The sequence below is a fragment of the Mya arenaria genome, chromosome 1 (assembly GCF_026914265.1).
Source record: "Mya arenaria isolate MELC-2E11 chromosome 1, ASM2691426v1".
NCBI classification, from domain to species: domain Eukaryota; kingdom Metazoa; phylum Mollusca; class Bivalvia; order Myida; family Myidae; genus Mya; species Mya arenaria.
The window spans coordinates 18,849,741-18,874,762 of record NC_069122.1 but is presented as its reverse complement, the minus strand read 5'-3'; the positions used below and the strand labels follow the sequence as shown (position 1 = coordinate 18,874,762).

At 34.3% G+C, this 25,022-nt stretch overlaps 1 protein-coding gene across 4 annotated transcripts in view; it reads right to left on the bottom strand.

The window, feature by feature from the left end:
• LOC128240500 (uncharacterized) overlaps nucleotides 1–25,022 on the bottom strand; it is a 62,907-nt gene that overhangs the window by 23,370 nt on the left and 14,515 nt on the right. For all 4 annotated transcript variants that reach the window (XM_052957154.1, XM_052957169.1, XM_052957177.1 and 1 more), the window contains exons 2-5: nucleotides 23,717–24,174; nucleotides 23,268–23,432; nucleotides 17,141–17,771; nucleotides 9,224–11,352 (exon numbers count right to left, since the gene is read on the bottom strand). In XM_052957154.1, coding sequence (XP_052813114.1) covers nucleotides 9,224–11,352; nucleotides 17,141–17,771; nucleotides 23,268–23,432; nucleotides 23,717–24,163 — 3,372 coding nt within the window. In that variant the 5' untranslated portion in view covers nucleotides 24,164–24,174. The remainder of the gene's footprint in view (nucleotides 1–9,223; nucleotides 11,353–17,140; nucleotides 17,772–23,267; nucleotides 23,433–23,716; nucleotides 24,175–25,022) is intronic.

The window sequence follows — 25,022 nt, the reverse complement described above, 5'->3', positions numbered from 1 at the left end:
ATGATGACCCTATTATCAGTTTGAAATGACTTAAAAAGTAAAACGTGAAGTTAGCGGCCTAGCGGCCCAGCGGCGTGAAGTTAGCGGCCTAGCGTCCTAGCGTCCTAGCGGCCTAGCGGCCTAGCGGCGTGAAGTTAGCGGCCTAGCGGCCTGGCGGCCTAAAATGCTATCCTATTTCAAAGCATGTATACATGCATTTTCTTATAAAACAAAGACATATTAACTGATTTTTTAAGCACACACTATCACTCTGAGGCGATTATCAACATTTTTTTCAAAAAGTCGAACAAGCAGTGAGCTTTTCAAAGCATGTGAACATGACTTTCCCTATATATATATTCTGTTTTTATGCCATAATTATTATCACTCTTAAGCAATTATAACATTTTTTTTCAAAAAAGTCAATCGAGCACCTCAGCGGCCTAGCAGCGTGAAGTTAGCGGCCTGGTGGCCTAGCGGCCTAGTGGCCTTTAAATGGTTTCCTATTTCAAAGTATGAATACATGCGTTTTCTTCCAAAACCATGATAAATCTATGGTTTAACAATTTTGCTAAATACAAAAAATGAAAATGCTGATATTCGCTATAATGATTGTTAAGGCAGCTTGGTCGAGTTTTGGGCGAAATGCAGATATTCGCTAAAGGATGGTGATTTGTGAATAGAAACCATAAAATTGTCATTTTTTTCAGAAGAAAAGGCATGCATAAATGATTTATAATAGAAACCAATTTTAGGCCGCTAGGCCGCCAGGCCGCTAACTTCACGACGCTGGGCCGCTAGGCCGCTGAACTGCTAAAAATTGTGCCTTTTCACCACATAAAAAATCCTTTTTATGCGTTGAAAATCACCGAATAAACGAAAAAAACACGTTGATATTGCGATGCTGTTGTGCGGCGCTACATTGCTTATGTTTTTCGACAAAAAAATCAATTTTCCCGGTAATGCACCTGAAAACACTTATTTTATCAGTATTTTATTCTATCGAAATTACAAAAAAGATACAGTTATAGCATACAAAATAATTTTGGTTTTAGTGCGGCAAGAAAAAAAGTAGAAAACAGCCGGCTAGTCCACACGGCCACCGGGACTGTAACAAATCGGTGGATATGTTGACCTATTAAGGATACATTGATAACATCACGTGATGATATCAATCAACCAATCACGCAACACCACAGTCGTAATGAATTTTTAACGCAATTGAAATTTGTGGTCTTCAAAGACGATATTTGAGTAAATATCAACATTTGCTTAAGGGTTCTAGCTTTTGGTATTTTTGTTTTAACACTTCTCATGATTTGCCACACTTTATTTCATAATAAAAAAGGCACTTTACAAACAATGCGAGTTACTTTAACTTGTTTTTTTGCTTGTTAAACTGATTCTACGAAAATGTTTATGTCCACTGTATGGATTTGTTAGTACATGTATATGCTTTAGGAACTAACGTATGTTGAACCGTAATTTTCACATATACGGACCTGTTACATATTCGTACGAGGGTTAGGGGTACACTTCTCTATGTAAGCTCTATAACAATGTCTTTTAATAAATGACATGCATCTGTTTTGTAAAATATCTATTAATAACAGTTCATTGGTAAAACCAGCGCAGTGGTATGTTTTATACATATTACTGAAAATAAGCTAAGTCACCGTATTTTATAAAGCTTTCAACACAGACTAATGAAAATAATTCAAAAATATCTTTTTGGATAATGCTATGATCATAAACGCAATTTTAATTCACGATTTCAAAATCACGGTTTTACATATTTTACTCTAAGATATCATGATCATATTTTCATACGTTCATGCAAAAATTGGCTCATTCCAAGAAAAAACAAACATTTTTTTTCAAAACGTTCAAACTGTGAGAGTGCAGCTTTAACCTTAGAACATGGGTTTTGGATGTTGTCGCAATAAGATTGATCCAAGTTCTAAGGACATTCTTTGAGTGGTAGAACACATGGAACGAAAAGCTGAAACCCAGTAAACAATCATGTTGGGTGGACGTTGTGCCAACTAAGGACCCCAACATTAAAACAACGTTGGAATATAGATCGATTTGAAAGAGTATAAGACGTAATGTCTCAATGTCAGGGTAGGATCATAATAAAAAATGTATGTATTACCCAACGCGAGTCTAAAACAATTCAAAACAAAATGACAATATGATATAATATTTCAACGTTGAAAACGCAATTTGGTTTGATTTATAATCAAATTCCAATACCTTAAATTATCGAGTAACTTTAAGTTTACATTAACATGCTACTTGGACATAAATTAATGTAAGCTTTTAAAGGTTATCGTAAGAGTTAATATATTTTTGCATTTATTGTATATGTATTTTACGGGAAGTAATAAAACAATTCATTGTATGTTTTCCAGCGGTTTATAGAGATGTATCAATGAAAACTAATTATATTGTTTACTCTTTTGAAATTTTAGCACGCTCTCAGATCCAACTCAAACTTCAGCGCACACAAGGATGGGACACAATTTCAATGACGTCATTTCCGAAATAACGTTAGGCCACTCCTTTTTTATTTTTTGGTTTACAAGAATTTTTGGAAAAAATGTCCACTGGGTGGTCGAAAAAAAAAAAAAAAAAAAAAGGAAAAAAGGCACAAAACATACTCTTAAAGGGTGAAAATCAGAAAACAACATAAAAACAGTGAATATTTATATCATTTACTTGTCATTTTAAATTCTTAAACTGCTATTAATGCATGTTTTAATACACTCAAACTTTCAAAGTTCTTATTAAACACACAGTTTAAATCTTACATACTGTGCATATAAAACATCAATGATATTGACTACAAAACATGTTTACATGTATAAACTACACTTTTAATCAAAGATACATTGAATATCACTCAGCAAGACATTTGTTTAGCTTTAAGGGTACGCTAAAGCAAAAGTGAATGCAGAACACTTAAAAACTTACCAATATTAAATTGAAAAAAAAGAGGAGGCGAATTTTACGCATTAAAATACACAAAAATTGCACTGTATTAAAACAATACATTACATTTTCTAAACATTGTTTCAGTTATTTTAATATTGGAAAATGTCAATAAAGTGAAATAATTACCAATTTTGTAAATAAGGAGGTAACATTTAATAAGACATTTGAGCTTTAATATTGCGAAAACAATTCCTGAAAAACTAAAAACCAAACTAGACCTAGATTTGAGTATATATAACCTTTACCATGAGGGGTCCTAGTTGTGTGTAACCCGATCCATGCTAAGTCCGGATATTTTCGGACCGGGATATTTACCATGGGATGTTCACCAAATACATTTCAAATTCAAATCTTGCAGCAAATTACCACATCAGTACATAAAAATCACATAGCAAAATAATAAATCTAGCATGTGACTTAACTTTATGTACCAATGATAGTAACAGAGAAATCCATAATTATGTATAGGACATTTTCATCTTCTCCTAACTCCGCCATTTTGTGTATACATGCGTTCACAGGGCATCTATACGTCATGCTTGTTTATTTTTCATTTTAAAGAGTATTCCTTGGTTACAACAACAAATCTCATTTATAGTGAAATATCAAGTTCATTACAAATTGAAATGGACTTATTCAAAATAGTTTTCCGTGTTGTTTTATCTAAATGTTTTGCACACAACTCCTGGCATTAGTTAATGTCATTGACACATGTGTTCAACTCTTTCATTGTTTTTACTCTACTATTAACCCAAACATGAATAAACATGTAATCTAAAATAGACACAAGCTTTACATTGACTCAATGGCAAGTACTTCCAAACCATTTTGTGATTTAAAATCCATAAACACCGACCGAACTTGTGAAACTAGGTCACCGGTGTCAACTTAGAAATTTTACTTTCGATTTCACCATTCACACTTAGTGCACTGTTATTTGATATTTAACCATAAAATGTTATAAAATGTTTTTCTCACACATAATTTACAGATATTTGTGTCTACTTATTCGATGGCAGCTGCTGACACTTTTAGTTTTTATCTATAAACAACAATATTTTCATGACCTAAATTGGCGGGGAAAAACAACAATCACGTGACAGTTATTGTTTGTGTCGGCTGTTAAATTTGCCAATGTTTATTGCTATTGTTATTTTAACAGCTCCTGCATATTTTAATTAATTATTTCATACAAAGAATGACTGCTATCGTCAATTCCGCCATTGCCAACGGCGCTGCCATAACAGTTGACTGGCTCACATGCTATCACTATAAATTGGCGAATACGGCTACGGAACAACAAACCAGTCAAGATCTACTGCATTCGTACTCTTACCGTTCGTTTTTCTTTTGTTTCGCACCAAAATCAATACGGTCGGGAAAATAATTTGGAAAAAAAAGTGAAATTCATTTTTTTTTTTTTGTACTTTTCGGAAAATTAGACCCGCCGGTTTTGTAAACCAATTTATATAAAAGTAGTGGCCTTACGTTAAAAAAGTATATTATATGACGTGTAACTCCAATTTTAGGCATATATTAAAAAGAAAGTTTTTTTCAGTGTCAGATAGCAATATGTTTCACCTCGTAAACACCAAAAGTGAATATTTCATATAACGATGATAGTCCTTGTGATGCCCACTCGGTGAAATATACTACGATCTTACACTGAAACAAAAAATATCCTCTATTTCATCCGTGTTCATATAGTGGTTAAGTGATTGTTTTAATGTACTATCGTTGTGTATTTCATCCGTGAACACCAAACGTGAAAGTTCACTCGTTGCTACGCCACTCTTGAAATATACTTTTTGGTGCTCACTCGAGTATATTACAATCTAGAACTGAAACAAACAATAATCCTCTATATGTTAATACGATAACGTCGTGTCTGAACCAAGTCCAACGTTGATATGACGTCGGACATCTATTTCTAGCATTCCGAGTCACGCGCTGAGACGCAATACTTTTTATTTTTCACTTTATCTACAAATTATTATGATATTTCAATGATGAATTCAATAAACATTTCATTAACACAAAACATAGCTTAAACAATAACCCTTAAAGTACGTTAAATGAAAGGAACTTCTTAATGTATGCAGTAAAAATAAAATACTGCGCGTCATGCCGTTAGTTAACATCATCACACGCGCTTTTTGGTGAAATATGTACAAACATTCGGTTTTCTATGCCATTTTTTTCATCAAAAAAAGAAATTTAAGGTATGCTTGAAAATATCAATCATGTGTGTCCGGTCCGGATAGCGAAACCCGAGCCTCAGGCACGCTGTGTAGCCGGTAACTCGGCAAGCCTCGTTACATGGCAACGCAGGTGCCCTTCAGTCTGATTTTTCTATCTTGACCGGAAACACATGACATGTTTATATTCATCCGTAAAAGGCGAGGCTCCGACGTTAACCTTAAGTTAAATAATGGTAGGCGACGATTTGAACAATGTCCAACGTCGTCTCAACGTCGGGTTTTGCTATGAACCTGCCACCAAGACTGTACACCTAGGCCAAGTTGTCCATAGGTTATCTTATTATTAAATTGAGAAACTAAATAACTTTATTTGATAATAGTTATTATTGGGTCAACTTTGACCAAACTTAACAGAATTATCAGCTTTAACCATTGTCATCTGTTTTTAAATGGTGATTTTGCCCATGAAATAATGCGGAAAATTGTTTCTGCATTTCGTGTTGATTTTCTGCACATTTGACTAAAGTTTGAGGAAAATGCTTCAAAGGGTTTAGGATTTGTTTGAGGCTGCGTGAGACACACAATCCTGTTACCTTGAATGGTGACCATGACCTTTTAGTCGGCGAGGCTGAAAAATGAGACATGTGAACCCATCAGGGAACTAAACACCGGTTATCATCTTAGAAATTATGAGTCAACACAAACGACACCATCACTTTACACCCGTATAGAAAATGACCAAAAGTGCATTGTGACCCTGCCGTTGAAACATAGCTCTGGATCTTGAATGCCACATATTGTATGCGGTTAACTCTTATGGCTAGCTTCTTAAAATTGATTTAGTTATCATGAAGAAATTGTCCGGACATAGACTTCGTCGGGCAGACGAACGGAATCGAGCAATCCTATAGTTACTAAATCAAACATGATCGTATATGCATAGAAAACCATTATGTTTTACGTCAAACAGATATCAAGATGTTTAATGTTAAAGGAGAACATGTGTATGACCCCTTTGACCTTGTCTTTCACCCGGTGAGCCTTTAAAACAACATGGTACTTCTTCTATACATATGAAGTATCAGGATCGAAAGGTTATCAGATAAAAGTGCTAAAGAATTTGTCATTTTACCCACCGTGACCTTGACCTTTGTAATTGAGACGTATTCGTATGAAAAATATTCCTACAAATGTATTTTTTTCTTTTCTTTCAACATGTGACTTAATCGTTTTTGCTTTGAGTATTGGTGGGGTGGGGGGGGGGGGGGGGGGTCAACAGCTATTTTTCACATATGTGTGACATGTGTAATATGTAATTCATAATTGTATGTGTAAAAATACGGTACCTAAATGCATTGTTTAAATAAATGATCAATGATATAGAAAGTGTGATTTTCATTTTGACGATTAAAACTTCTATTTCAATTTTTCAGAACTTGAGTACATAATTACTGTTTTTGTAATGAAGAATTTGAATTTATTTGATCTTTTATGTAATTGACAATTTCTACATTGCAATACTCTGTTGGCTGCAAACTGTAAATCATCTAATAGGTTTGCATGATTTAAACTTATATCTTCTGTTTATGAATGTTTGTTTCATTTGAGAACAAAGCAAATTATACAATTACAATATGCAAATAATACGGAGTTTGCGACAACAATGTGCATTGTTAATTAACTTACCTTAAAAATGCCTTTATAATAATAAGTCTTAGGGTAACAAAACAAATCTGTGTTTAGGGCAACCCGAGTTTATGAGAGCTAGAAATATTTAAACTGTAACCTCTGATTATAGTTGTAGAGGACTTTAGTAACACAAAGTGAGACCGTTACTCCAAACACATTGTTAGCCTAATTAAGAGTCATCCTTAAATCAAGTGAGTGAACCCAAATATAATTATCATGATTATCATGACATATATCATCAACGTAGTTAAAGACTCCAAAACAATAATATTCAAAGCACAAATACCAGTAGAATCCGATGACCACCGTGGCTAGAGGCCGTTGCCTAATTAAAAAAGTAATTCTCAGATAAACCAAGATTTAAAAAAAAATGGATTTACATTAACTTGAAACATGGCCTCTTCAGATGAAACTGCAATGCTTGTATATAATATGTCGATATGATTGATAACCCCTAAGAGATTGTTTTGTTTGTTTTGAAACGATCGTAAAACTACACATCTTAATTAAGAGTAACAAATTCTTTAAAATAAAGATACATTTTAAAATCTCATCAGATAAAGATAACAGTAAAAAAATAATTGCTAAGCTGTTTCCACCTTTGTCACGATGTTTTGGAATTCATCCGCATCAATGCCGGATAGAACCCATAAATGCAAAATATTGACGGAAAGAATCGGGTTTGAACTAAAACATGTTTTCTATTTACATTGTTTTCAAATATTAAGCCCATATTGAGCCATATTAATAAGAACATTGATAATATTTAGCCATTCTTCAAATTAACAATCGTCAAATGTTTAACAGATCGCTTCCTAACAAATCGTCGAATTCTGATTGCTTAGCTTAGAACTTTGTTATCGCTAACAAACATTCATGTGTACACAGGCCTTTGTATTACATTGATTTGATCACGGTTCTTTTTTTACTATTTCGATTTTTTTTGTGTGAAACATTTCTTTAAAAGGCTTTCTTCTTCGTCAAACTAGTTAACGTTATCGCTAATTTTAAACGATATATCTAGATTTATATTAACGAATGAACACTTGGTTTGAACCAGTATGCGTTTTGAATGCATTTAGTTGCATCAGGTATTATCCAGAACACATTTAAAACATGATTGCGACCCTATCATGCGGCCTATTCTGTGTAATTAGATAAAAACAAGATTTTATCGATAAATGCACTGCTTAATTCTTGGGCTGAAATACATTAATTCTATATAATAATAATATACAAAATTGGGCAACATTATCTTCTCGTGTAATAGCTCAGAATTACGTCGACAGCAATAGGCTGGTGTTTTTGTATACTGCTTAGTCATTACGTGCTTAACTGTTTTTATTTTATGTTTTATGAAACTATATACCAACACTGCACTGATAGTGATAGCGACAATACTTCGAGTTTGAACAGATGTCGATAAATCATATCAGTTGAACTTTATTTTGATGTCCGTCGATGTTTTAAACCGATGATCAATCGATGTAAGGCCGTGTTGCGAAATTGAGGCGGACATTTAATTGATTTTTAATCGATAACGGGCCGTTATTAATAGCGACATGAATAGCAATCTAACTACGGATAGATGTAAATAAAGTTGGTCGGTAGAACATCAGTTTTAAAATCTTAATGATTAAGAATGGCCGGAGAGAGCGTAGCGAACGAACCTTTTTTCATCATAAGATTTTAATTTAGGTCATATTACTGACCAAGAATACAACCTCATTGGCTGACACATTGTCGACGCAAACCCTGATGCAGGTATTGTGTATCGGATGAGTGGCAATGAGCGGATCTTTACCCACCCGCCAAAGTTGAAATTCTTAATAATAAAGCCTCATAAGCCTTGTATGAACTGGTTGCCTATTTGAAATTTCGTTGGCTGTAAATATAGGCTGTACTCTTAAATCATTATTTAAAATAATAACATAAAAATATATTTACATGTATATTTTTTTATATGTACACGTAAATGAGCGCAAAATTATTTGCTTTGCCTAAAGGATTTGCATGATTGGTTTCTTTTCAAATGTTGTGACAGTGTCCAATAAGTTGACATTGGCGCCATGCAAATCATGATTTGGACCTTGTTGTCTGCATGTTTTAAGTAAGTGAACCGCCTCAAACTGCCCATTTTAAACAAAAAGGTATGGCACTGCGTGCCTCGGCATGTTCTTTCACTGATTTAATGGAGAGTTTTTGACCTTTCACCCTTACATAGTGCTCGCGGTATCCATTTAAAATAGTGTTTGTGGACTGCTATTTCGGTTGCTTTACTTAAATTTTGTATTTCTTACATAGGAAAGCTGGATTTAACGGTTGGAAATAAGTTAAAACTCTACAATAGCACTTACCAGATTTAATCTGAGTGAATCGTCGCCTTGTGCTAATAACGCCGCCATCAACCGTGGTGCTCTTTTTTGTGTTTTAAAGCGGAGCGCTAACTTGCGAAGATTGAGCGTATGTAGAATAATAACGTCTGAGAAATTAAGTCCCTGTAAGGAAAGCTGGTTCAGGTGCTTTAGGTGTCGAAGGTCGAATTGCGAATCATTTGGTGAACTTTCCCTCCATGTTACGTCTAGTTTTTCAACACATTGAAGTTTTGAGATAATTTCAACAGCTTGACATTCCCACCCTAAGTTGTACAATGTGAGTGTTTTCAAATATATTAAATCTGAGGACAGAAATGAGGATATCAGTTGTTTTGCTGGTTTGTAGTCACTGAATTTTATCCTGCATTCGACTAATCCATTCAAATTCAATTGGTTGATATCTTCATATGGTACTTTGTCTAGAAAAACAAATTTTAGATTATTGCAAGTCTCGAAATCTAAAACAGTTGAATCTTCCTTGTTTTGAAACACAGAATAGTTTTCATGTTTTTCATCTATATATAATGACGAAAGATTGGATAATGTCCCATCTTTCTCCAAGAATTCTTTCAACTTTTGGTTTTGTTTTCTTCTAATTTCGTGCTCTTTTTTAAAAGGCCAGGGTGGCAGTTCAGCAAATTTGACATGTTGTAGGCAGAATTTTGCTGCTGTGTTCCCAGTCATCTCCGCTTCAGTGTAGCCTCGCAGTATCATGTCCTGGAATGACTGTGCTTCCTCGTCTGAATAACCGTCTCTTTCACAGTGTGCAGTAAATATCGTATTTAATGTCTTCGAAAACACTTCAGCAGCTTTTATATTCAGACCGCATAGAAACAGGAATAGCTTGGACAAGCTGAGTACACTTTCTTTCCTGTGAAGTGTATAGACTTCCTGAATGTGGTGACAATGAGTTGGCAAATCTGTTCCGGAATTCGCTAAATACAACGCTGAAAAGTACTCTTGAAACGTTTTGTGCATAAAGTGATAAGACACTGGTCTTTCATCCATTTCTTTACTGCATGACAAGATGCCAGAGGCAAGAGACTTCTTCCGGTTTTCTCTTTCAAACTGGCCATTGTTAATGCGAAAAACAATGGAATCATCTTCATTTGTTGAAAACAGCTTATTGAAAGCTAGTTCACTCAAATAATCCAGAAATTCCTTTGGAAGTTCGTTGTCCTCCTGATTTTCGTTGTTGATCTTGTCGCACATTTCATACCACCGTTCATCTATCATTTCACCGTAAACTTTAGAATGAGACATGTTTACCTGTAGCTTATTTTTGAACCAGAGCCAAACAATGTGAGCAAGCACGATTGGAATATCACTGAAATGCCACAGTCCTTTCTCCTTAAGGTCTTCAACGCATGTATCTGGACAATGCTTTAATGTATATTTTTTCAACTCCTTAATTATTCTTTTAACAAGATTCTTAGGTGACTGAACGCCCTCCAACTGCACATGGTTTCCAAGCTGTGCTCGGCTTATTTTCAGCTCCACTAGTTTGTATGGTCGTGTTGTGATCAATGTTGTGCAGTTCATCCAACTCGTTTCAACATGAGGAATGCGTTCATCAAGTTTACAGTTGCTACTATGTTTCCACTCGTCTAAACCATCAAGCAGGAGAAGACAACATTCTGATTTCAAAATCTCTGATAATAGTGTTTCAGACTCTTGATAATCTGAACCAATATGTTTTATCAAATTCTGTGTTATCATTTCTTTGATTGTGCATTTATCATGAACTTCTCGAAGCCTTATGTAAAATAAGAACTCGAACTGGCTTAACATGTTTTCTTTCTTTGTCTCCTCAGTTCCGTCATTTTTCAGTTTGCACCAGTCATGGACAATTTTTTTGCAAATCGCGGACTTTCCTTTGCCCGCTTCTCCTTGCACGAATATAGATTTAACCATCGAGCCATTGTCGCTCAGATACATCTTATTCATTTCTAATATCTCTTTGTCAATTATTTTTCCATCTTTGTCTTTCTTGTTCTTTAATATCAGTTTTGGTTCTTCATAAATGTCTTCTACAGCTGCATCAATTTGAAGTCGGACGTTTATTCTTGCAGATTTGACTTTGTAATGGTTAAGCAACTGTTTCTGTAAATCTGGAAAATTATTAAACTTTGTTCAAAGTGTTTCAAATTGTATTAAAAAGTAATACTCAAGAAAATTGTTGGTATTCGATGTTGCTAAGCAGGAAATTAAATTAAAAGTAAAAGAAACGTTGCTAATTAATTTACAATGCGCAGTAATCGAGACGACTTTGTTAATAATTACTAGGGAGTCATCAATTACGGAAAAAGACAAATGACTACTGTCGGTCCTTGTCGAACGGACAGCTATTAGTATATTGTATAAAAATACATTATGAGCAAAGGATTACATGAACATTCAATATATCACAACAACAGCCTTTCAATTATGATCTACAAAATTGAAGTCTTTCTGAGATGCAAAATAATCATATTGTGCAACATTTGCCTCAAATGTGACCTTGGCATTTGTGATAACAGCTTAAACATTTCATGTATTTTCTTTGTGAATGCCGTGTTACTATTTAATGTTATGGTAAAAAATATTGCTTTGTTATCAAGTATATGATATTAAAATAATGAGCAGGAACTGAATGCTAGACGCTACTGTACGAAGCCCACTCATTGATGATATTTTCATTAATTTAGGTATTTTCAATTATCAAGTATGATGATACACATTTGCTTTGTGCTTACGTATAATATATTTATCTAATAATTTACCTCATAAATCAGATATGTATCACCACATAACAGATATGTTTCATAATAGTTGATCATTTCATGTATATCTTAAGAAACCTAAGGCATAAGCAAGCATCAACTAAAATTACATTGAGCGCAAAAGTATTTCGTCCGGTAAAGGTATTTCAAAGAATTGAAAACCTTTGCTTGAATAATGGAAAAATGAATTAAACTCTTTAAATTGAAACAACGGTCACGAAGGTTTTTTGCTTAACTTTTAATAGATGTTTACAGGAGAAAACACTTTCATATTTGCTATTAATGTTTAAAGTATTTAACCAAATGATCAGCTTGGTCAGGCTTCATATAGTCTTTGTCGAAATGGGTTTGTTTTTTTTGTCGCATTGTTCATGTCCTAGGACACCAAGGCCTACCACTGGACAAACAATACCTACCTAAATAACATTAAAACATCCATAAGGCCACACCAAATTAATGTTTAGTTCGTCGGATTTTTGCCCCAAAAAAATGGGCGAGCGAGCGAAAAAAAATAAATAAAAAATATTGTCATAAAAACCGAAGCGAGCGAAGAGCGAAAAATATATGTTTCCTTATATTCAATATAAATAAGAAAGATTGTTCAAAATAATTGCCCTTAAACCCATTTTAATGCCACCTTGAACTGAACCTCTAATGGACATTGGGAAAATGTCGGAAATCATACTATTTATTCATCCGTGTTTAGTACAAACATTATATGGATAAATATAATTTCTTATATAATTAATACATACTTTAATATGACAATCATTTATCATAATAAATAACCCTGCTTTTAGTAAAACGTTTGAAACAACTTATATAAATCTACCTGAATCAGTTTAACATAATATGCAACTGTATTTAGACATAACTTAGGATTGATTTTGGATTTGTAAAAAATGATCACTTACTGGCATCATCAAACATCAGACTCCATATAACATAGACTAAATTTTGTTTATATTATCACAGGAAATGCAATGACATGTGCTTATTAAAACAAAAAGAACAAGGGTATTTTTCAGAGTACTTTTTTTGGTTATTTAGATGTTTTTATGCACCAGCCAATTGTATACGCCACCCCCCCCCCCCCCCAGTCCGGAATAGCGGGGACTTTGACTTCCAGTCTCTCAAAACCCGGATTTTACCCGACTGCAGGGACACACTGCTGGTAAAATCCCTGCCAAATGGCCCCGCAACCCCGAATACATATGTGAGGCCCATTCCCGACTATTTTCAATATGAAGACAAAACCACTTTCACTAGGCACTGCGGGGCCACCTGAAAGGTAAAAACACAGCCCATTGCCTCTGCTGTCCCCCGTATACCCCTGGAACAAGGGCGAGGGGTGGGCGGGGCAGTGGTTACAATTGGTGCATTACAATCCCGGATTATGTTGCAAATAAAAACAAAATATAAGGTGATAAACTTAGGCTAACGTATGTTGAAGTATATCCAGACCAGTGTTTATATCGCTATTTGTGAAAAGATATTTGTTCATAACTGTTGTTTTGTCAGAATTTGATCAAAAATGAGATTGATACATCAATTTGGACCAAACAATGACTCATGTTCCAGTTAAGTTGACCTGTGACATCTTTAGCATCGTCGTAACGAGGTAAAATTTTGGTCCCTTGTATTATGACTTGAATAAAATAGTACTAAGTTGACAATTCCGATCTCCATTCAAAACGAGTCACTAATTACGCAATATAATCATTACCAGTCTCAGATACACATGCTTTATTGCATAATGATTGCTTTAAATAATGATCCTTTAGTGCATGAGACGATCAACAATGACGTCAAGCAACATATTTATTGTCAAAAATAAGATTTAATTTCCAAACTTCGAGCCACATTATTTATACCGGAAGCGGCCATTTTGATTAAATTTATTGAAACCCATGTTAAACCGATCGATATACAGTATAAAAACACTACCCATCGGTAACTTCCCTTTGCAAAAACACGAAAACTAGCGTAGAAAAATTATACTTGATTATTTTTAGCCATTTAATAAATTATTACCTGAAAAAATCTGCTTGGCGATCAAAATGGAGGTGCGGGCGCACAAAAAAAATAAAAAATATTTTTTTTACATTTTCAAAAAAATAGGAGCGGTAAATCCGCGAAACGAAATATCAATTTGATGTGGCCTAAAATACACTTGGGGATTCCAGGGCTACAAAACCAAACATTACTCCAGAACTACACAAGTTCTCCTTTAGAAAAACCATGGGTACGCAATATCGTCCCACAACACTCTTAAAACCCCACATGGAGACGCCTTCCTAAGGACAACCAGGACTAGTCTATGACACTAACGGACTACTCAAGAACACCCGATATCTTTATCAAAGTTCAACCCAACGACATGATACTCCAAGGAAAACCAAATTCTAGGCAGTAATACACCAAAGATGCATAAAGAAACAACTACCCAAAGACACTTCATGAATACTCAAGCACACCCATGACTGCCAAAGGACTACAAAATACACCCGATTACTCAATGACATCACAGGACTATTATAGGACACTCCACAACTGCCAAAAGATACCCAATGACTAAAAAAGGGCGCACCATTTATCGTACCGTTTATCGCCCAATGAATACCAATAACATAACCAGAATACCAAGGTATTCCATGACTAACCAATGACATATAAGGACTGCCTGATAACATTCCTTGACTACCTTAAGATTTCTCATGACTACCAATGAACACCCGATGACAACACAAGGACACTCAAGAACTAACAGGCGAAATCCTAGAACTACCATATGAAATCCATGACTACCCAAGGACTTCTCATGTCAACCCAAGGACATACCAGAGCTAAACAAAGACAAACAAGAACCACCAAATCACACAATATTCACCACTTCATAACTATTGATAGACATCCTATCACTACCCAAGACACACCAAAACTACCACTCAACGGTTACTCAATGACATACCAGAACTACTAAAAAAAAACTTCACGACTACTGATTTGCTGTGTTAACATACCCAACATAGTCCATTCAGTAAATTGCCCTTGGGAAATAAGCCATGTCGGCTAATTAAGTCGTGCGGTATTTAGTGTTCAAGACCCATACAAGGACAATACCCATGAATCAATTAGTGCGATTATACAGCAATTGAGAAAAAGGTTGTTTTTTAATAAAATGACAAGAGTTTGTGTAATTTGATGTGATTGATAGCATTTATTGGATCTGACAACTAGCATAAAATTTATGAAAAAAGTGTCAGTAAGCTAAACACTGCACGCGTGTATGTTCTTATATTTTGCTGTAAAATCTTAAAGAAAAGTCAAGCATCTCCTTAAAAACTATTGTTTAGTTTATTAGCTTCATTTGATTGCATTTTGGAAAGTTCAGCAAGCAATATTAAATACGCATAATGAGTCACGAAGAATCATCCAATAGCAAAAAAGCTAAATCCGACATAAGGTAAACATGGTATTCAAGAATATCAGTTATTTTTTAAAAACAAACATATTGTAGAGAAGGTCTTACAACGGTTTGATATATACGATAGTTGTAATATTTATAACTATCCTTGTCTCATGTTTTCCAATACTTGTAATAACATCTTAAACCTCATTTCATAAATTGGTTATACAATTAGCATTCCTCCTTTGATGAACCTATATATGTTACCTTAGTGCAATAACTCAATAACTGCATATAGAAATAGAAGCAGATGTTGAGTTCTTGCACTAAGGTGACGATATGTCACCTGAATACCTTCAATTATACGTAGCTATTAATGTCCACCATGTACATGTAACAGCGGGCAAGTACTATACATTGTTATAGAGCGGAGTTAAATAAATACTTACTGAATATGCTGTACTTATTAAGGTAGGATTTGACAAGAGACACAGTGTGCGATACAGACCTGTCTTTATAAGTTATTATTTTAAAAAGATAAATAAAGTGGGTAGGTTGTTACAAGTCATACGAGTTTCACAAAAGGGATTTTTCAAATTCAAATAATAAAAAAAATCAGGCTATGTTCTTTTGGTGGGTTGGGTAATTCTCCATTATTTATAGTATTGTATAAATGTCCTTGAGTATCAATTTATTGTTTAACATTTATACCCATTGAATTATAAAGGCGTTGAAAGGATCTATATATGAAAATGGTTAGAGCAAACTTTAATTAGCATATTTACAAAAACAAATAATGAATTCCTAAGGTGATTTAAGAAAAAATGGTAATTCTGATATACATTGTTTTGTTATTGTTTTCTATTAATTTTAATGCTGACTGAATTGAAAACACTTATACATATATGGTAAATACATGTTATATGGTACTTACTAAATTTTGTAGTAAAAAACGCATTAATTAACAAATTAGGCATATGATTAAAATAAAGATTATGATCAGACGCTTTTATGACGACCAGTAGCAGTATCGTTCGGTGTATAAACATGGTTACCTTTTTACACCGAACTCAGCGTGATATATGACGTCAGAAGAATGTGTTTTTATTATAAGTATCTTTCATGGCCGAGAGTGTAAGATAGGTTCATTCCGACCCGAGCGTAGTGTGTTTTGCGGAAACGAGGTTTAGCGAGTTTCCGCAAAACACCCTGCGCGAGGGTCGGGATGAACCTTCTTACACGAGCGGCTATGGTAGATGCTTTTTCTCCCACCTCAGTAAAAATGTATTTTTCGCTGGAACTCTTTTGTGCTTAGTGTAAATAATTGCGTATGGATATGCGATCATTCGTGGTTGTCATGGATATGCACGCAGTGATTCAGATTATGTTAATAGTCAAATCGGTCTTGAAATAGTTCTAAGGAGAATGAAGCATTATTTCTTGAAAACTGATTTATGGTGACATTTGAAGCTAGGTTTCCATGATGCTACAGACGACAATCTTCAACAAGGGAGGTAATTACAATGTGGTGACCATTAAAAAGGAGTTCCAAACGGGCATTTTATCTTCGCCCGTGGGCAAGATAAGAATTTCTAGCATGGTTAAAATATTGGATCTACTTATCTGAGGTGGGAGAAAATAGTATCTATGTTTTTGATGCGAAGTCGATTTAATGCCCTTCATTTGCTCAATACAAATTATAGAGAATTTTGGTTTCAAAGGTCTTACGTGACTTTGCTTCCGTTAATTTTGACTTCCTTTGTTGTTCTCCTTCATTTGTGATCGTTTGTTTTTCGGATCTAATAAAATCGCTCAGTTCGAATTTACCGCTCTTAACGGTGTCTTCAAGCTCCCCTTTTCCGCATATTGTCGTTTCTAACAGTTCGTCTCTTCCATCCGCGGTTGCATCCTCGATTTGTCTTGTTCCACTTTCACAGGTTTTAAAAAGTGTCTGTTTTCCTTCTAAAGTTTTTTCGTCAAGTTCTTGATAACCACGTATAGTCGTTTTTTCGAGTTCCTGTTTCCCGGACTGAGCCCTGTCTCTCAGTTCAAGTATGCCGTCTTCGGTTGTCTCAATCAGAATATTCTTAGCATCGTTTATGCAAAGATCAAATTGTGCAAGAGCATTTTCAAAGGTTTTCTTTAGATCGTAAATGGCGCTCTCTCCTTGTTTCTCTACACTGGACATCAACACATCGGCGAGTTTCTCTATGTCACCCTTTATCGCACTTGCTTGTTCGATCCATTCGCCTTCTTTAGTAGTAGAAAGTTCTGTCATTTCTTGGATGCCTCTGATTGCGCTATCCTCGATAATATATTTCAACAAGTCCGAGTTTGGATTATGAAATTGGGTCTTTAACTGAAAGTAATATAAAGGAAACATGTAATTCCGGAAAACACACACACAGTACATATTTTAGGTAGATCCTCTCAAACACGAATATCCGAAAGCATATTCGTAAACGTATTCATTTTCTTGTAAAAATAGGGACGTTTTCACTGCATTTGCAACACATGTAAAATAAACGTTACAAGGTGATACAAACTGTAACATGAATATAAATCCGATGTGTGGTATTAGGAAATTGTAACACATAACAAGCGAAACAAGGTGAAACACAATATTACAAAGCGCGTAGACATTTTCTTGCCTGCAGTGCCACAATTAACATGAACGTACCTAGGTTGTAGCAGGTATTGGAGAACGATGTATAAATTATTTGTTAAATTAACCTTTATGTTTAAGGTGTAGTTTTTTTTGGTGGTAAATATTTGTCCAGGTTGACAAACGTTTATGGAGTTTTGTGTCCAGGGTGTCAAAGCTGTATGGGATATTTTGTCTTCCCTACCAAACTGATGTTGGATATTTAGTCAACCATGTCGAAATTATGTAGGATGTTTCGTCCATAGAATATTATGTCCTACGTTCGTAACACCATGTAACAAACCTCGAAGCCCGTTTTTTTGGAGTGTGTTCGACCATGTTTCACCCAATATTGTTACAATATGTAATGATTTGGAAATAGCAAAACTCTCGAATTTAGGGCGGTTTCTTTGATTGCTGACTAGTTTTATAGAGTGTATCAAGGTGTAACTAATGCGGAAAGGACAGAACATTTAAACTTAATATTTTTATTCGGAATTCGTATTTGTGTTTTTGGTAACCTACAGCTGATTAAACTGGCAAGCAAATAACATTGATTGCATATTGCCTATGTTTGTCAAGATTGAGATGTTTTAAATGTTCTCGTGTTGTTTGTCACTTATGTGGCTGTATTTGTTGACTGATATTTCTGTGACTAGTGATCTGCATTATCTGGTTGGCGAAACATTGTTATTAGAAAGTTTTTAAACAAGATGCTTTCTGGCACTATGCTTCGTTAGCCTTTTGTTTCCAGGAAGTCCTACAGCTTCATTATTGAGGTAAGTATTTGTTGGCGATTAAACCATTTTGTAAACAAACATTGCGGAGGGATATCTAGGTCATGTGTGAATAGTCTAGCCAATAGAAATGTCTGATATGTTATCTTACACATGTGTAAGATTAAAAAAATCGTAATGAGTATTTTACACGAAAAAAATTTACCGACCAGTTTTTATTTATGCCATTTAAGGGCAATAATAATTTCTATGTATGACATATTGTAAAAATGTACAACATAAACAATGATGTCGTAATAATATCGGGTAAAGTACATAATAAAAACTTTTTTACGGACTACAACTAGCTGTTACACCATTTAAGTGGAGTTTGTAAATTGGGAATATAAAACAATATACTCGGTCTTCGAACAATTTTCATATTTGAAACACCGCTTAGCGACGTTTGTCTGTGTTGATAAGTCCATGAACAGCTCTTCGACAGCGTAGTTTATCTCCTTTTTGTCCGATGTATACGTCTTTACAATTACTTACCAAAACTTAAAAACGTGTAGCCATATTTTAGATACATATATACATATATTTATTTCTATTTTGAAGTGAAAGAAGCTACGGAGTAACTAAACATTATGGACCGACAAGTCTAAGATGCAATTGAAATGTTTTCGTAAATGTTTGATTAATAAAGTGAACAACAAATAACTACTTGCCCAACGGATATATTCAAATACAACTATAATTGTCATTTCCACCCTTCTTACCATACAAATACTTAGTATTTAATTGTGAAATTTCGCAACCTCGGGTAAAATATACCATTGTTATTTGTTTAGTTATTAAAATCCCTTGTAATTTTATACTGCTAGTATACATTTGTTTCTTTCTGTGACTTAAGTCTGATTTCCATGCACAATGTGTAATGCATTAAATTAAATGTTTTATAGGATTCTCTATGAATACTGGTAAAAGTTTTTTTTGGAATATTTTATCGACTGGGCACCGAAATATTTCTTTTAAGTTTGTACTATAATTCTTTTTAAAATGATGTAGTACAATATTACTTGATCTGAAAAGCACGTCATATTTATATCAAACGTCACCTAATTCTCGAAATAACGTCATAAAGTCTTGTTCAAGGTCAGTGTGCGCTTTCGAATCAGTTGGGCACCGATCGATCGGAAGGGGTCAATTTTTCAAACAGTTTTTAGGTTTAGGTTAGGTAAAAATAACAAGGGCAGTAATGTCAGGTGCGTCCAGGTTTTCTTTTTTTGTAACAATATAACGTCTTAAATGTAGTTCGTAACAAGTTCAGCAAACAATATTTCAATTAACAATTAAATACTTGATCGTGTCTCGACTTACTATATTACCTCAAAAAAATAATTTTATAATGACAGTTCTACTTTAAGCAGAGACTTCTGATCAAAATGATCCTTCTTAGACGTGTGTTAGTACACTTACAATGCTGTGATTGACCAAAAGACATATAAAAAACAACAGTGTTCATACTCACCGAATCGAGGATTCTTTTTACCCCAAACAATAAACCAGGAAACCTGGAAGCACCTGACATTACTGCCCTTGAATAAGCTTGTCAATTTATTGAACCATTCGGGACAATGTTGTATTATGATACATTGCGACCACATCAATCAAAAGGTTATTGCCCATTGTTTACCATATATATAAAACAATAAATGACAAAAATATTCTTGAGATAAATTCACGTCAATTTGTTTTCTTTATGGTCCTTGACCTAGTCAGTAAAAAAATGTTCTATTGCTATTTTGTGGCACACATTGCCCTTTAGCAACGATTGACGTTTTTTCACAACTTTGCTTATTTTACGTTATGGAAACCACTGCCCCCACCCCACTCCAGCGTGAGTTTGGGGGACAGCGGGGGCTTTACCATGGATTGGTTCAAAGGCCCCGATATTCGCCGGGGTGGGTGCAGTGGTTACAAATCACAAGTGCATAACTAGTGTCTTATTGCAATAGACATTGAAACAAGTAAAGTTTAAACAATATTTTTATCAGTCAGGCAAAACGTCATTTTAAACGTTTTCGCAGAAAGATCAATTGGTTTTGTCTACATTTAAACCGATCTTACTAAATCTTTGTAAGAATTTACGTCTCTAAAAGTCTGGTTCAAAAAAGTATTGGACAAAAAAAAACTAAGTCCGATCTTGATGAAACTTTATCAACAACTATTGTACTAGTAGATGTTCTAATTGTGTGTTTTTTATTTGCCACATAAGAAAGTCCTGTTTATGCGTTGAAAATCACCACATAAACGTGGTCGATTTCGTTTATGCGGCGATGCTGTTATGCGGCGATACAACGCACCTCGCGCCAAATTACAGCTAGGGACGTAGCTGGTAATTTTCTTTTTTCTGGTTTGTGGGGAAAAATCTTCGATATTTTGTTTTTATTGTTTATAATTCACTCGTTTTTAGTGAAAACATTTAATGAACATATTGCATCTATGTTCCAAATAAGAACAGTACTTAAGTACTTTTAAATCAAACAGGGCATGAATACGTGACATTATTACAACGCTGCAATTTACTGAATGAAAATTTGAAAGGTCAAACATTTTAGCAAAACAAATGCAGATAATAATTAAATAATAAGAATTTTCTTAGTTTAAGAGTTTGAGTTATGATACATATGTATTCAGTCATCCCTCACTGTCAGAGACCAGTCTGATCCCCTTAAAGACATGTCGTTCTTCAGGTAAAGAGTGAAGACCGCGCTAGGTTTTTGACACATTTGAGGCGTGGGTCGGGTAAATAAATAACATCAGCAAATGTGTTAATTGTTGAGATAATTTTCCAGGAAGTTTGTATCACGTATTACAGAACAGAACAAAACAGACATTTTATTAAGACTTATACTAACTAATATTACAAAGACAAACAGTTCAAAAAGTATTTGAACGATGATATAACATCGTAATTATGTTCGAGCATGTGAGTTCGTCTTTAATTTGTTTTGTACGAAAGCAAATGTTCGAACATTTAGCTATTTAGTTCAAGGAATAGTTGGAAAAACAGGACTACCATTTTTCTAATTAACGGTTAATTGGTTATTTCCAAATATATTTTCATTTCAACCTTTTTGAAACTTCAAAATATTTTTTCGGCAACATTGTCTAATTTAAAAGTGACGTGTTTAGTTTTGATCAAGGGAAAGTTACTTCAATGGATTAAAAAGGTGGTTTTTAAAGTTAATATTATCACTCCTTAGTCTACAGTGAAGATATCAAATTGATATCGGTAGCTCATAGCAAACAAAATGGGCGTTGTATGCGTTTTACATGATAAAACATCTTTAATACGTTGATGTTACATATGTTCCGATTTCGATAAAAAAAGGATCAGCTTGTAACAAATTTCAACATTAGCACCCAAGGTTTTGGATAAGTTGCACCAATATCGTGCTCTAGTTGTGACATATTTATTAAAAGCAAAGCAATCTTTAAAAATGTGTCTAGGACGATATCATCCAGATTTATCTGCCAGCCTTCGTATGTCAATATTATGTCCGTATGTCTATCTGTCTGATCGTCAGGATTCTTGCCTTACCTAATAAGCAGCGAAAGCTAAAATATGTTCTTATTTCAAATGCTTTTACATGCTTTTTTCGTAACAGATATGTATTTTCAGTTAGAAACTGAATTTTGTAATGATCCCCAGTAAGTTTGAAATATGGTAAAAAAAAATGAAAAAGTTATGTTTGTTTGTTCGAAAATCAAACATACGGTGTTTATTTCCCTTGCATATTCTTAAAAAAAGTATATAAAATGAAATATCATATTTTAGTTAGCGAACCCGAGTGTCGTATAATTTGTAATTATCTATTTAGCATAAATATCGCTATTTTATCCGTCTTTATATACTCTTCCTTTGTTTCTTTTTAAAATATGTTCTTCCGCTCCGTCTCCATTTAATATTTTGTCAAATATTTTTATATTTGTCGCTATTTAATCCGTCTTAAAATGAATCTCATTCGCTATTCCGTCCTAGTCTATCGTTTTTATATTTTGTGGCAAAATTGTGTCCGTGCGTCAATTATAAAATACATTTCCGTTGCTATTCCATCGACCTGTCTACCTTTCTTCTCCTGTCCTAATTGTGTCCACCCTTCTACTTTAATAAGTTATGTATCGCGGTCGCTATGATCCGTATAAATTATTAAACTTAACCAGGTATTCAGTTGGTCCATTTTACTTCTTTTATATTGTCGATATAGTTTTCATCTATTTACCTTATTTATGTCGGTCATATGTCATCGTATATCTGCGTTGTTTTATCCATATATCTATATTTTAGTTTCTCTGTAACTATTCTATCCGTCATTCATTCTTATTTCTCTCTGTCGCTTTTGTCTTCAACTGTCTATCATATATCTCTCTGTCAATATCTTTCTGACTCTCTTTCTATCATGCAGTTTTTATTAGTTTCCTTTACCTCATCCAGCTGTTTCTTCGCTTCTAGTATCTCTGGATCGCCGTGAAAATCTGGATCGTGAAGCAGCGCAATCATGCTGTCTATACACTCAGTGGTGGCCTGGTCTGTCAGAGCACTTGAGCAAAGGTCTGGCATATGCCGGATCATGTTGACGTACTTCCGAGCCTGGAATTTAAATGTGGTTTGATAATAACATATTGTACCAAATGCTTACTCTCATCCGAGCATGACAAAACATACAAAAAATATATTTTCATGTGCGTTTCATTTGATTGCGAGGTGAATCCACGATGAAAGCCTGTGCCACTTGCTACATATTGTATTTGTGTGGTATTCCGAAAAAAAATCAACTAACAACATCATGCGGAAAATATCTTTCAAATTTAATTTAATCAAAGCCGTTCATGTTGAATTGTCTTTTGGACTTGATGGAGAAAGCCTATAGTTACCTCGTCAGATAATGTTTCCACATTTGGTGTGAATTGCCCACAGTTATATATGAAAGCTGCCAGCCCGTTGAAGTCAATTTCATCAAACGACGATTTGTCATCATACCCTGCTGGTTGCATGAATAACTTGGCGACAGCAAACGCTGAGTCTCGCCATGTGTCAGTCGAAGCGTTCTTCCAGGAAGGTTTCTTTCTTTTGTGTATGGTCTTGATTTCAATTCTAAGTTTTTCATGATATCGACAAGGTATCGGTAGCCGGTCAGATATAGGACTGTGGTCTGATGAACAAGTCTGCTCACTTGATGCCTTCTGACGTACATTATTGTGCAGATGTTCAGCCTTTGATTTGACAGAAGGCAGGAGAGCTCTCCTCGTAACGAAGACGGCCCTCCATTGACTGAACCAATTTCTGGATTCTGGGCTGTCTATCGCCCTAGTTGCCGCCATCTTTGGTCAGCCTAATGCAGATATTACAAATAAAGAGAAATTAATACGTATATTGTAAAGTGTTTTAAAACCTACATCTTTTAAGAAAATTCAACTTTTTATAAACACATGCCTAGGTACTTGAGATAATAATAATAATAATAATAATAATAATAATAATAATAATAATATTTTTATTTAGAGAAGGAATAGACACATTATGACATAATTACAGGTTCAACCATTACAACATCATATTTACAATGTGGCCTTCTATGAAGAAAAACAAACAAACAAAAACAAAAAGCATTGGCTAAATCATAAACTATCTGCATCGCACTTATACATTCGTATACAAGAACTATTGAAGTTTTGAATATAATTATTCTATACAAATCATGTTTAATTAACAAAATACGATAAGTTTTATTTCATTGCTAAAAATACAAATATTTGTTGTAATATGCTTTATTATTTCAATATGAATTCAATGGCTGGTCAGTAGTTGATCAAAACACTCACTAACGTAACATATGTCATACCTGATGTAAAATATCATTATAATATCATTCTATTGATAGAGTTATGGCCCTATAAAAATATGAAAGCTGTACAAAAATGTAGAAAATAAAATAAATTTAAAGTCGGGCCTTGCACAATATTCCAGACATTTTCTCTGTAACTATTGGTCCAACTGGAATGAAACAGTACAGCTACATGCAGTAAGGTGCAGCTTCACACAGTAAGGTGCCGAGTTGTGCATATCCTTGTGTCATATAGGTGCTACAACTTTTACGTTTTTTGTCTGATTTTTTTGTCTTCATTGTAACGGTTAAATAGGACGAAGTTTTGACATCATTAGTAAACAGATTTTTAAGTG